Source organism: Hyla sarda, chromosome 9 (assembly GCF_029499605.1).
Source record: "Hyla sarda isolate aHylSar1 chromosome 9, aHylSar1.hap1, whole genome shotgun sequence".
Lineage (NCBI taxonomy): Eukaryota > Metazoa > Chordata > Amphibia > Anura > Hylidae > Hyla > Hyla sarda.
In genome coordinates, this window is record NC_079197.1 from 167,720,257 (window position 1) to 167,734,194 (window position 13,938).

The 13,938-nt window shown below is 44.4% G+C and overlaps 1 protein-coding gene across 2 annotated transcripts in view; it reads left to right on the forward strand.

Moving 5' to 3' along the window:
* The window catches only part of APOM (apolipoprotein M), a 37,634-nt gene extending 29,747 nt beyond the window's left edge, over positions 1-7,887 (forward strand). For both annotated transcript variants that reach the window (XM_056540956.1, XM_056540957.1), the window contains exon 6: positions 7,795-7,887. In XM_056540956.1, the coding sequence (XP_056396931.1) occupies positions 7,795-7,817 (23 nt within the window). In that variant the 3' untranslated portion in view covers positions 7,818-7,887. The remainder of the gene's footprint in view (positions 1-7,794) is intronic.
* The last annotated feature ends 6,051 nt before the right edge of the window (positions 7,888-13,938 follow it).

Here is a 13,938-nt window from a genome sequence, read left to right on the forward strand (position 1 = left end):
GAAAGAACTACACAACTTCCTCTGTATCATACAGCATACACCTCTGTCCGTTTTAGAAACTGTCCAGAGCAGGAGAGGTTTGCTATGGGGATTTGCTCCTGCTCTGAACAGTTCCTGACATGGACATTGGTGGCAGCAAAGAGCACTGTGGTCAGACTGGAAAGAACTACACAATTTCCTCTGAAGCATACAGCAGCTGATAAGTACTGGAAGGATTAAGATTTTTAAATTTACAAATCTGTTTAACTATCTGGCACCAGTTGATTTAAAAAAAATATATGTTTGCCACTGGAGTACCCCTTTAAAAGAAGTTGTCTAGGGCAGTGTTTTCCAAACAGTGTGCCTCAAGCTGTTGCAGAACTACAATTCCCAGCATGTCCGGACAGCCGTTGGCTGTCCGGACATGCTGGGAGTTGTAGTTTTGCAACAGCTGGAAGCATACTGTTTGGAAAACACTGTCCTAGACAACTTCTTTAAAGTTTTAGAAACTATCCAGGGTAGGACAGGTTTGCTCTGGGGATTTGCTCCTACTCTGGACAGTTCCTGATATGTAGAGAGGTGGCAGCAAAGAGCCCTGTGGTCAGACTGGAAAGAACTACACAACTTCCTGTGGAGCATACAGCAGCTGATAAGTACTGGAAGGATTAAGATTTTTCCTCAAGGCCACAAACACTCCAGGATTAGAATGTTTCCCTGTTCTATTTTAATGGAGTAACTGGAAAAAAAATCTAAATGTTGGTGGACTTTGAGGACTGGATTGGGGGCCACTGGATGGTCCTATAAAACCATAAATGAATTCTCAGAAGCGGCTAACGACAGGGGAATCTAAAGGCAGAAACAATATTTGATTTCATGGCTTTGATCATGAACAGAGACCTTTGTGTTTCCTATGGGGACTCAAAAGCCCATATTAGCACAGCCCCCCATTATGTCCAGGACAATCCCCCTGTTGTGTGGATCATGGCACATTCTGCTGTGTGACACCCACTGACCAGTGAAGCCAAATATCACAGTACAATGGCCTTTTATTAGCGGGGCAGAGTGGGGGCCGACAAAATAAATGGGACACATCAAACATTGTGGGCCGGCGTCTCCACCAGGCAAACCGACCGGAGCAAATGCCAGGGCCCTAGGTGTAAACCTTACACTGGTCAAGACAAGGTTGGGTAGACAGAGAGCCCACTGCATACAAATATATATACAGTACAGACCATAAGTTTGGACACCTTCTCATTCAGAGTTTTCTGTATTTTCATGACTATGAATATTGTAGATTCGCACTGAAGGCATCAAAACTATGAATTAACACATGTGGAATTATATATATAACAAAAAATGTGAAAATCTGTCATATTGTAGGTTCTTCCTTTTGCTTTGATTACTGCTTTGCACACTCTTGGCATTCTCTTGATGAGATTCAAGAGGTAGTCACCTGAAATGGTTTTCCAACAGTCTTGAAGGAGTTCCCATGATGCTTAGCACTTGTTGGCCCTTTTTGCCTTCACTCTGCGGTCCAGCTCACCCCAAACCATCTGGATTGGGTTCAGGTCCGGTGACTGTGGAGGCCAGGTCATCTGGCGCAGCCCCCCATCACTCTCCTTCTTGGTCACATAGTCCTTACACAGCCTGGAGGTGTTTGGGGTCATTGTCCTGTTGAAAAATAAATGATGGTCCAACTAAACGCAAACCGGATGGAATAGCAGCCGCTGCAAGATGCTGTGGTAGACATGCTGGGTCAGTATGCCTTCAATTTTGAATAAATCCCCAACAGTGTCACCATCACACCTCCTCCTCCACACCATCACACCTCCTCCCCCACACCATCACACCTCCTCCCCCACACCATCACACCTCCTCCCCCACACCATCATACCTCCTCCCCCACACCATCATACCTCCTCCTCCACACCATCATACCTCCTCCTCCACACCATCACACCTCCTCCTCCACACCATCACACCTCCTCCCCCACACCATCATACCTCCTCCCCCACACCATCATACCTCCTCCTCCACACCATCACACCTCCTCCTCCACACCATCACACCTCCTCCCCCACACCATCACACCTCCTCCTCCACACCATCACACCTCCTCCTCCACACCATCACACCTGTGAAGTGAAAACCATTTCAGGTGACTACCTCTTGAATATCATCAAGAGAATGCCAAGAGTGTGCAAAGCAGTGATCAAAGCAAAAGGAAGAACCTAGAATATGACAGATTTTCACACTTTTTTTGTTATGTATATAATTCCACATGTGATAATTCATAGTTTTGATGCCTTCAGTGTGAATCTACAATTGTCATAGTCACGAAAATAAAGAAAACTCTGAATGAGAAGATGTGTACTCAGTAAGGCAGTGTTAAATAGATAGATAGATAGATAGATAGATATGAGATAGATAGATATGAGATAGATAGATATGAGATAGATAGATAGATAGATAGATATGAGAGATAGATAGATAGATATGAGATAGATAGATAGACATGAGATAGATAGATAGATGGATATGAGAGATAGATAGATATGAGATAGATAATAGATAGATAGAAATGAACCCTTGTCGTGACGCCAGGGTGTGGTTTAGCCTTAACCACCCGAATGTAATACCGCTGATCCTGGGCTAGGCACAAGGGCAATGAAGACACCATTGCCAAGTTACGGACAAATGGTAGCTTTACTGAGGGTAGACAGGTGATAAAGTCTTTGCAGTACAGGCAAATATCCCAGGGAGGTGACCAGTGACACAGGGGGACCTCGCAGGCTTGCTGGGACTTGCAGTAGTTAGACTGACTTTAGTGCAGGCCACGGTGACTACAGATGGACTTGACTTGACAGAGATGGTGACTGACAATAAGATGACCTGACTTACTGATGAGCGACTTGTGGCTGCAGGATTTTAGGCTTGAGACCTCCAATGCTCTGGACACAGACACTGAGACGACTGCACTGGACCTCAGCAGAAGTAGCAATGTGCTAAGAGAGACGAGCTAAGAGAGAGATTACAGCCCCTCCCCTGGTTATATAGGGGGGCTGTGCAAGGAGCCTATAGGTCACTTGGGGGGTCACCTGGTCACTGGAGCCTCCTGGGTAACAATCATGTGATCCAAATATTAAAGCAACAGTACATTATATATACAAAACCTATGTACAACATGGGGAACTGTAAGGGGGACCCTGGGGACATGCAGGGACTCTGCCTGACAGGGCAGGAGGATTGTATGGGGCCACATCATCCCATACTGGGACACCACAACACTCTGGCGCACATTTAATTCCACAGTACAATGGTGTGAACAGCGCCAAACTACATCCTTTGGTTATCTCCCCCGGTGTCTTATCTTATTAATTGTTGGCAATAAAATACTTTCTGTCTGCATTATATAAAGATATTTATCAGAGGAGACAGATCAGCTGTGGCTGTGCGCCAGACGGCAGCGATACAGGACAGGGCAGGTAGGTCGGTGAGTCACCCACGCCAGCGATCTGCGGAATACTTCAGTGTGGGGCGTGTGGGTGAAGGAATGCACTTCATGCCAGGCTTGTCACAAGAGGCGTCAAAATCAGAAAAACCTGCTGTGTTTACTGTGCGGCGGTGAAGCAGAGACAGAGGGTACTGTACTGTGTGTTCAGCTCTTCATACATTAAACCTTGTCCCCACTGTAGTAAAGTCCATTATTAATATCAGGGGTGGTGGGAACCTTTTCTCTACCGAGGGCCATTTGGCTATTTACACGATCATTTGTGGGCTGTAAAAAATTATCAGTTTGAAAAAATGATCCGCCATCTTTGGTCAAACATTTAATTAACTCACCATTAATGTGATTGGAACTGCTTGTCTTTGGTAAGGTGTGTGATGGTACCTGGGATGGATAATGCTGCCACTTACCTCTGCTTTTAAAGGTAGTTTCCCCTTCCCCTGTTTGTATTTTTCCCCCTGTATATAGAACCCCTTGCAGGTAGCTTGCCCCCTATAAATAGGACCCCACTGTAGGTAGTTTGCCCCTATATGTTGTACAACCTGTAGGTAGGGCCCCTGTAGTTAGTTTGCCCCATGTAGGACCCCTCTGTAGGTAGCTTGCCCATATATATATATATATATATATATAAATATATTGCCCCCTGTAGGTAGGGCCCTTGTAGTTAGTTTGCCCCATGTAGGACCCCTTATATATATATATAACACCACCTGTAGGTAGGGCCCCTGTAGTTAGTTTGCCCCATGTAGGACCCCTCTGTAGGTAGCTTGCCCCTATATATATATATATATATATATATATATATATATATATATAGTGCCACCTGTAGGTAGGGCCCTAGTAGTTAGTTTGCCCCATGTAGGACCCCTTATATATATATATATATATATATATATATATAGCACCACCTGTAGGTAGGGCCCCTGTAGTTAGTTTGCCCCATGTAGGACCCCTCTGTAGGTAGCTTGCCCCTATATATATATATATATATATATATATATATATATATATATATAGTGCCACCTGTAGGTAGGGCCCTTGTAGTTAGTTTGCCCCATGTAGGACCCCATATATATATATATATATATATTTATATTACCACCTGTAGGTAGGGCCCCTGTAGTTAGTTTGCCCAATGTAGGACCCCTCTGTAGGTAGCTTGCCCTCAGTAGCATCTTTGTCCTAGTTAATCTACGCCCTGTACATAGGCCTCCCCCATAGTTATCTTGCCCCTGTACATAGGACCCCTTTGTAGTTAGTTTACCCCTGTACATAGACCTCCCCCATAGTTATCTTGCCCCATGTACATAGGACACCCTTGTAGTTAACTTGCCCCATGTACATAGGACACCCTTGCCGGTAGTTTGCCCTCAGTACATAGGACCCCTTGTAGTCAGCTTGCCCCTGTACATAGACCTCCCCATAGTTAGCTTGCCCCTGTACATAGGACCCCCTTGTAGTTAACTTGCCCCCTGTACATAGGACCCCCTTGTAGTTAGCTTGCCCCATGTATGTAGGACACCTGTTGCCACAGATGTCCTAGCACAGGTCATCATCTTCCCCTCCGGACTGCCGCGGCTCTCCTGGTGGGTTTTCGCAGCATTCCGATTAGGAACCACTGGAGGACCGGACAAAATGATGCTGCAGGCCCGAGGTTCCCCACCCCTGATTTATAGCTCACACATTTCTTGGAATAACCAATTACTGTGCACGGAAAAGTGGCCTGACTGCCACAGAACTGGAAAAAGCGGGAAATTGGGCAAGTTTTGTTTGGTTTAATAAGTTCACCCCATGCTGCCCAAATAATACTATATATTTCTCAAATAAATAGTGCAGACAGTATTTGCCTACAGTGCTGCCCTTTGTTCACGTGGTGTCATACAGCGCACACAGAGTGCTATTTAGTGCCCACGTAGTGCTTAACACTTTTGTGTCAGATCACTGACGGGCCCCATGCAAGTGAATGGGAATCGTCGGGACCTGGCAGTAGCCACTTGCATCTGATCAGTTTGAGGGTCCAATTGGCTCAAGAAGAAATAACCCTTAAATGGGCACTGTCATTAAAATACATTTTTGCTATTGCACTCTTTATGAAAAATGAAAAATCTTTCTAATGTACTTTGTTTAAGAAAAATGAAGTTTTCTGTTTTATTTGTGTTTAAAAAAGCTGCCACTAGGTGTCTCCCTATTTGTCCAGAGCACATCCCCCCCCCCCCCCCCCCCTATCTCTTGCATAGACTTTGGACTCCTGCCGGCCTGGCAGAAGTCCAAAATCAGGAAATGCAGGGGGGGGGGGGGGGGGGGATGCAGCCTTAGCAAATTATAGCTCATTTCACACTGAACTGCTCTGGGTTGTGTGTAGCAGAGTGAGGGAGGAAGTTCTCCCCTGTATGGCTTCAGATGATGTCACGCCTGCTGGGGGATGCCCCTTCCCAGTCTGTGATTCTGACTGAGACGGAGCAGAAAATACAGAGTTATATCAAGGTAGAAAACTAAAAAATAATAGAAATAAAGGCAGGGGGTGGTTTATCGTGATAGGGGCAGTGACCTGGGAGGATTATAAAAATGAAAAAAGATTATGACAGGTACTCTTTAATGGGTTGGATGCAAACGTCAATGTAAACCTAGCCTTAAGTGCCCACCAGAAGAAAAGGGGTCCCATAGCAAATATTAAAATTGGCCTGCTATTATGACGTCTGGTTTTGCTTCCCAAGACAGACCAACCAGGCCCCCCCCTCTCTCTCCAAGGGCCCCATATGGAACACCCCCCCATATGGGCCCCATATGGTACACCCTTGGTGCCCGCCACTTACCAAAATCCAGGTACTGTATATAAACAATTGGCATGAATGCCAACCTATGCTGCGTACACCTGTTTAAATGTACAGTGATCCCTCAACTTACAATGGCCTCAACTTACAATAGTTTCAACATACAATGGTCTTTTCTGGACCATTGTAACTTGAAACCAGACTCAACATACAATACTATGGAATCTGCGAAACGTGTCAATGGCTGGAAGCACCGACCAATCAGAATGGACATTCACTGGTAAAATGCCTGTATTACTGAAGAGCATACACTCACTGGTGTCTGGTAGCGCCCCTTACAGTACAGGGAGGTATTACATGTTCTGTACTCTTTACCTGTATTACTGAAGTGTATGCACTGACTGGTGTCTGGTAGTGCCCCCTACAGTACAGGGAGGTATTACATGTTCTGTACTCTTTTTACCTGTATTACTGAAGTGTATACACTGACTGGTGTCTGGTAGCGCCCCCTACAGTACAGGGAGGTATTACATGTTCTGTACTCTTTACCTGTATTACTGAAGTGTATACACTGACTGGTGTCTGGTAGCGCCCCCTACAGTACTGGGAGGTATTACATGTTCTGTACTCTTTACCTGTATTACTGAAGTGTATGCACTGACTGGTGTCTGGTAGCGCCCCCTACAGTACAGGGAGGTATTACATGCTCTGTACTCTTTACCTGTATTACTGAAGTGTATACACTGACTGGTGTCTGGTAGCGCCCCCTACAGTACAGGGAGGTATTACATGTTCTGTACTCTTTACCTGTATTACTGAAGTGTATACACTGACTGGTGTCTGGTAGCGCCCCCTACAGTACAGGGAGGTATTACATGTTCTGTACTCTTTACCTGTATTACTAAAGTGTATGCACTGACTGGTGTCTGGTAGCGCCCCCTATAGTACAGGGAGGTATTACATGTTCTGTACTCTTTACCTGTGCCAGGGTTAGTTGCTCCTTTGCACACCAGGTGAGGGCGGCTCCATTTTACTTTTTTTTTTTTTAGGACATTGCGTGTACTGTACAGGACCCTGAAGAAGCTCCTGTCCTCTACATAAACCAGTGTTTCCCAAAGAGGGTGCCTCCAGCTTTTGCAAAACTACAATTCCCAGCAATTCACAGCCTTCGGCTGTCCGGGCATGCTGGGAGTTGTAGTTTTGCAACAGCTGGAGGCACCCTTTTGGGAAACACTGACATAGATAGTGATTTACAGCTCCCAGCAGATCTTTCTTACTTTTATATGTAAGGATTTGCTTTATCTATATTAGGTATCTACTTATTTTTCTTTAATCCTCACTTTTTCCTATTTTTGGATGACATTTTGGTGGCTTCAGAACCAATTACCAGGTTTCCATAGAGTTCTGGTCTCAACATACAATGGTTTCAACATACAATGGTCGTCCTGGAACCAATTAATATTGTAACTTGAGGGACCACTGTATACGTGACAGAAAATTAACATTTATACCTATTTCTTTCTTTTTCTTAACAGAAAACTGTCCCCTGGATTTATAATGATGACATCACCAAGGTAGAAGAAGAGGCAGAAGGAAATACCTAATAAACCGAATTTATACGACCTCAGTGATCATTTGTGTACAAAACAATATGCTAAAAAAAGGGCTAGACTTTAGAAAGTCCTCATATAGGGCAATTTAGAATTTTTTTCCAGGGAAATGTTGGGTTTCAGTTTTATTGGCACCAAACCAAAAACAAGCTACAAAATAGGTGCGAATAACTCCAAAGAAAAGTACTGAGAAAAGTTAAAATTTAGCCCCCACCCCCTCCTTGCATTGTTATGTAAAATGTCTCTTTGCAGTCTGCATCAAATACGATCATTTCTCCTGCCTCGTGAAATACTCTGAGACTAAAAGGGGTACTCCGGAGGGGAAAAAAAAGTTTTTTTAAATCAACTGGTGCCGGAAAGTTCTACAGATTTGGAAATTACTTCTATATAAAAATCTTAATCCTTCCGGTACTTATCAGCTGGTGTATGCTCCAGAGGAAGTTGTGTAGTTCTTTCCAGTCTGGCCACAGTGCTCTCTGCTGACACCTCTGTCCGTGTCAGGAACTGTCCAGAGTCGGACAAATCTGTAGAACTTTCTGGCACCAGTTGATTTGAAGGGGTACTCCGGTGAATTTTATTTTATTTTTTTTTAAATCAACTGGTGCCAGAAAGTTAAACAGATTTTTAAATTACTTCTATTTAAAAAGCTTAATCCTTCCAGTACTTAACAGCTGCTGTATGCTCCACCGGAAGTTCTTTTCTTTTTAAATTTCTTTTCTGTCTGACCACAGTGCTCTCTGCTGACACTTCTGTCTGTCTCAGGAACTGTCCAGAGCAGGATAGTTTTGCTAGGGGCATTTGCTCCTGCTCTTTACAGTTCCTGAGAGAGACAGAGGTGTCAGCAGAGAGCACTGTGTTCAGACAGAAAAGAAATGTAAAAAGAAAAGAATGTACAGTGGAGCATACAGCAGCTGATATGTACTGGAATAATTGTGATTTTTAAATAGAAGTAATTTTTTTAAATCTGTATAACTTTCTGGAACCAGTTGATTAAAAAAAAATCTTTTCACCGGAGTGCCCCTTTAAATGGTGAAAAAAATCATGTCAGTTTTTTTTTCTCCCCCAAAATCATGAAAAATAACTGACATTTATAGGAACCCTGACGGTCCTGATTCAAAGTGAATGGGACCTGTCGGAATCTGTTGGTGTCCGGTGTCACAACCTTCCATCTAGCTCCACAAATCTAATGTGACCATAGCTTTAGCCTTGTCCTCCTCACTAACAGCATTACAAAGCGGTACAGCAGCCATATTCTTTTAACCCTAGACCAGCGTTTTCCAAACAGTGCGCTTCCAGCTGTTGCAAAACTACAACTCCCAGGATGCCCGTATAGCCAACGGCTGTCTGGGCATGCTGGGAATTGTAGTTTTGCAACAGCTGGAGGCACACTCTTTTGGAAAACACTGCCCTAGACAACTTCTTTAAAGGGGTACTCCAGTGGAAAACTATTTTTTTTATCAACTGGTGCCAGACAGTTTTACAGATTTGTAAATGACGTATATTTAAAAATCGTAATCCATCCAGTACTTCTCAGCTGCTGTATGCTCCAGAGGAAGTTGTGTAATTCTTTTCTGTCTGACCACAGTGCTCTCTGCTGCCACCACTGTCCATGTCAGAACTGTCCAGAGCAGGAGAGGTTTGCTATGGGGATTTGTTCCTGCTCAGGACAGTTCCAGACAATGACATAGGTGTCAGCAGAGAGCACTGTGGTCAGACTGAAAAGAACTACACAACTTCCTCTGTGGTATACAGCAGCTAATAAGTACTGGAAGGATTTTTTTTTTTATAAAGAAATAATTTACAAATCTCTAGAACTTTCTGGCACCCGTTGATTTAAAAAAAAATTCTATTCAAATGAGTAAAAGAGTATGGTACGGGAGGGGGAATCAATTGAAATGGTTAAATGGTTATGGCACAGGGGGATCGGTGGGAGGGGGGGATAAATCAATTGGAATGGTTATAATATGGGGTTCATTCAGGGGGGGATTAATTGAAATGAGTAAAAGAGTATGGCTTGGGGGTAATCAACTGGAATGATTATGGCACAAGGCTTCGGGGAAGGAGAGTAATGTAATGTCATGCATATATAATTATTTATGCAAATTGGCAGGTATTTTTGGGCAAGAAAGGTGGTAACCCTAGCGGGCCCACATGATCCACTCTTACCCAGAGTCCCTATGAGTTGTCAATCCACTCCGGGGGCTGAGGGGTTAATTTGCCAACACTGGGCTGGTACGTGACGCGACGTGTCTGGACATGGACGGAGCTTCCGGTGATGTCACACATATATAATTATGCAAATTGGCATGGACAATGTTTTTTTGCAAGAAAGAAACCCTACTCACATAAGATCAGCCTATTCATCTCCTGAAACACTCTGTGGTGCTGGTGTATATGTTTCTATAAAGTAAGTAGGGGGGGGGGGCACCTTGGATGTAAATGTCTGCATAAAATACAATAGGGGCATCAATAATGCATTTAGGCCTGTGTAAGGTCACGTGTACACAGTGATCTATCCTATCACAGTCAGGCACTGGCCCATACGTCAAGGTCTATTTTAGAGGTGTAGGTGAGGCCGGATATCTGTGTCAACACGTGTGAACCTAGGGCGCCGCCTTATCCTGCGCTATTTTTGTACAGAGCTGAACGTCTGTGTCACACATATAATGATAGGGCGCGGTATATACGTTGCTAGTCTCAGCCTTCACGTTTGTGGGCTTTGAGTCTTGTTTCCTATTGTTGACATTTCTTCCTTATCCCTGTGACGTCCCAGTACGGGATATTGTCCCGTACAGTACTTAGGCCCTGTCAGGTTGAACCCCTCTGTGTCCTAGGGGCCCTCCTGCAGTGTCTCCCCCAAAGTAATGCATATCCAATGTATAGTGTTATGTATATTGTGTATTAAGGACCTTTAAGTTGTCACATGATAATGTGTTCACCTGATATGTTACCCAGAGAGCACCAGCTAAGCAGGTGACCTGCAGCATCACTCCTGCTGAGAAACATTAAATACCAGACGTCTCAGAACTAGTGTCCAGCACATCTGGAGACCTCAACCCTACCTACAGCCACATTCCAGTAAGTCAAGTCTATGTCTGCTGTCACTACCTACAGTCCAGTCAAGTCTAAAGTCAATTCTATTATAGTCTGCGTGGCTGAACTAAAGTCTATCAAAGTCACTACAAGTCCCAGCAAGCTGTGAGGTCCTTCTGTGTTACTGGCCACCTCTCTGGGATCCTGGCCTAGCTGTTAAGATTATTTCCATCTGTCTACCTCAGTAAGGCTACCATTAACGCTAACCTATTTAGGATAGCTCTGCTTAACTTTGGGATAGCGGTACTACCGTTCGGGTGGTTACCAGGTAAACCACGCCCTGGCGTCACAAACATTTAGGGGTTAATAACACCTGCCCCTGGGCTACAACATCTGCTCCATACACCTACACCTTCACACCCCGTGGCTTTGCCACATCTCCATCATCCTAGTACTCTATAGACAGGGATAAGCCTCAGACTTGTAATATGACCACCTGTCATAGAAAATGGGGCACCAGGCAGCTAGTAATCTTGGGCCCCCCACTTCATATCAGAAATGTATTGCCTAAATACGGTCCTATAATGCCCACACAAATCTGCCTTTCAGTACCCGTAGTGCTCGTTCACATCACAATTGTGCCCTCAGTGGCACGTGTACGTCATCAATCTGTCAAAATGGGAAGTCAATGTATTAAAAAACACAGACAGGAAAGAGCCCCATAGACTTCAATGGCCCGAATGTAGACAGCTGTCACGCCCCCTCCCATAGACTTGCATTGAGGGGCGGGGTGTGACGTCACACGGGGGCAGAGTCATGACGTCACGATCTTCCGTTCCGTTGGTCGAGATGGACTTAACCTGAGGACCTCCATCGGTTCCGGAAGCCGCTACAGGTGGGTGCTGCATGGTAAATCCAGGGGGTCCCCAGCAGCGGGACCCCGGCAATATGACATCTTATCATCCCCTATCCTTTGGATAGGGGATAAGATGTCTAGGAGCGGAGTACCCCTTTAATACCACCATACAATGCCTAAATAATATTATCATACAATATCCCCCCACAAAAAAATCTAGCCTATATTCACCACATAATATTTTCAGCGGACAAATACAACTGCCATATAATGCACAAATAATACCGCTATAAACTGTCTACATTGATAAGGATTGAATAGTCAATTCCTGGTGATCTAGGACAATGAGGAGGTAATGGTAAAGTGCCTGGTAGACAGGATAGTATACATTTACATGCTCTGCTCTAAGGTTTCTTCTGGGGTTCCAGTCCTTGTTTACCACCTTCTAAGACTGGCCCTGAATATGGCCTTTTGCAGAATGGCTTCAATGTCTGTTATTCCTATATGTCAACCTTGGTTATATTCAAGGTCTAGAATTCACAGAGAGGGGTGTCAGGAACAAACCATGACTGATCAGTGCTCCTGGGGCAGCCATACTGCTCCGTTGGGATAGTATTAAAGGGGTACTCTGCTGCTCAGCGTTTGGAACAAATTATTCCGAACGCTGGAGCCTATCGGGAGCTTGTGATGTCATATCCCCGCCCCCTCAATGCAAGTCTATGGGAGGGGGTGTGACAGTCATCACGCCACCTCCCATGGACTTGCATTGAGGGTGTGGGGTGTGATGTCATGAGGGGCAGGGCTATGACGTCACGAGCTCCCGGCGCCCCAATTTAGTCATGTTCGCTGTTCACTTCCCCAATTTAGTCATGTGAAGGCCAAAGCTCCCATAAGGTCTAGACTTTTAGTCCTCTGTTAACAATGCGTCTTCTATCTCAAGTTCTCATGGTCTACGGAATAGAAGATGTTGTTTTCCTTATAAACATTACCTGGAATTTGGGGGGTGTATTCTGGAGAACGGAGAGGCTGTTCCTTGTTTGTGGGCCATAGAAAAACATACAAGTAAATCTCCAACTCTTAACAATATTGTAGTAGGTTAAAATAATAACAAAAAAGCAACCAACAGATACTCTTATCCCGGACTGTGATCTAAGAACTACAGATGAGATTTCCAGAAGACCACCCTACTCCCCCCCAAGCCTACTCTCCCTGGGAATGTGCCACCTGCCTTTTATGTGGTTTATTATTGTCAGGCCGCTGAACTTGTCTGACTGGCTCCTGAAGTGTATGGAATCCTGTCAGTCCCTTATCTTACATACTCATTGCCCAAACAGGTCAGTCAAAGGAGACCTACCAGGAGAACATAGAAAGGGCCCTATAAAAGACATTATTTTGCTATCCTGTTTGTATACTGAGATATGATTGTTTGAAGTTACAGGCCCGAAGCCTGAGGCTGTACAACCAAACTATTCCAAATGACACTTTGGTAGTAAGAAATTAAAAAAAGCGGAGCACTCACCTCTAACAAGCTGCAGCCTGACTTGCAAGGGTACAGGCAGAGTCACACGGGTGCCTTCAGGATGGCACGGACGGGAGGTAGATGTTCCAAGGCAGGAGAGGTTAGGAGATGCTCCCCTGCCTTGGATCATCTACCACCCTTCCGTGCCATCCTGAAGTCACCCGTGTGACTCTGCCTGTACCCTTGCAAGTCAGGCTGCAGCTTGTTAGAGGTGAGTGCTCCGCTTTTTCATTTTTTACAACCAAACGTTATATACAGACTGTATCTTTGACGTTAGCGCCACTTGAACGTTAACAGCTATTGTGGATGGCACTTACTGAATAGCTTCATACTATTTACATGGGTTTATATTGCGGCAGCAGTGCCAATGCTTCTTCTTTTTGGATTATATATTCCAATTATAACTTTTCTCTTTCCCTGATTTTGTGGATCCAAATCATCACACATACACTCATATCAACCTGTATAGTCTAAAATATTGGTATATTGGGTTCAATTCAGCCAATGGCCCTAGTTTTGTGTTTTTTTGTTTTAGTTTTTATCCCTGATAGGTATTTTTCACACAGTATTCACTAATGTTTCCCTACGTTTTGCTTTATATACAACTGGTCTGAGCTGTCGGATTTTCCAGAGCTATTTACTAATGTTTCTGTGGAAACAT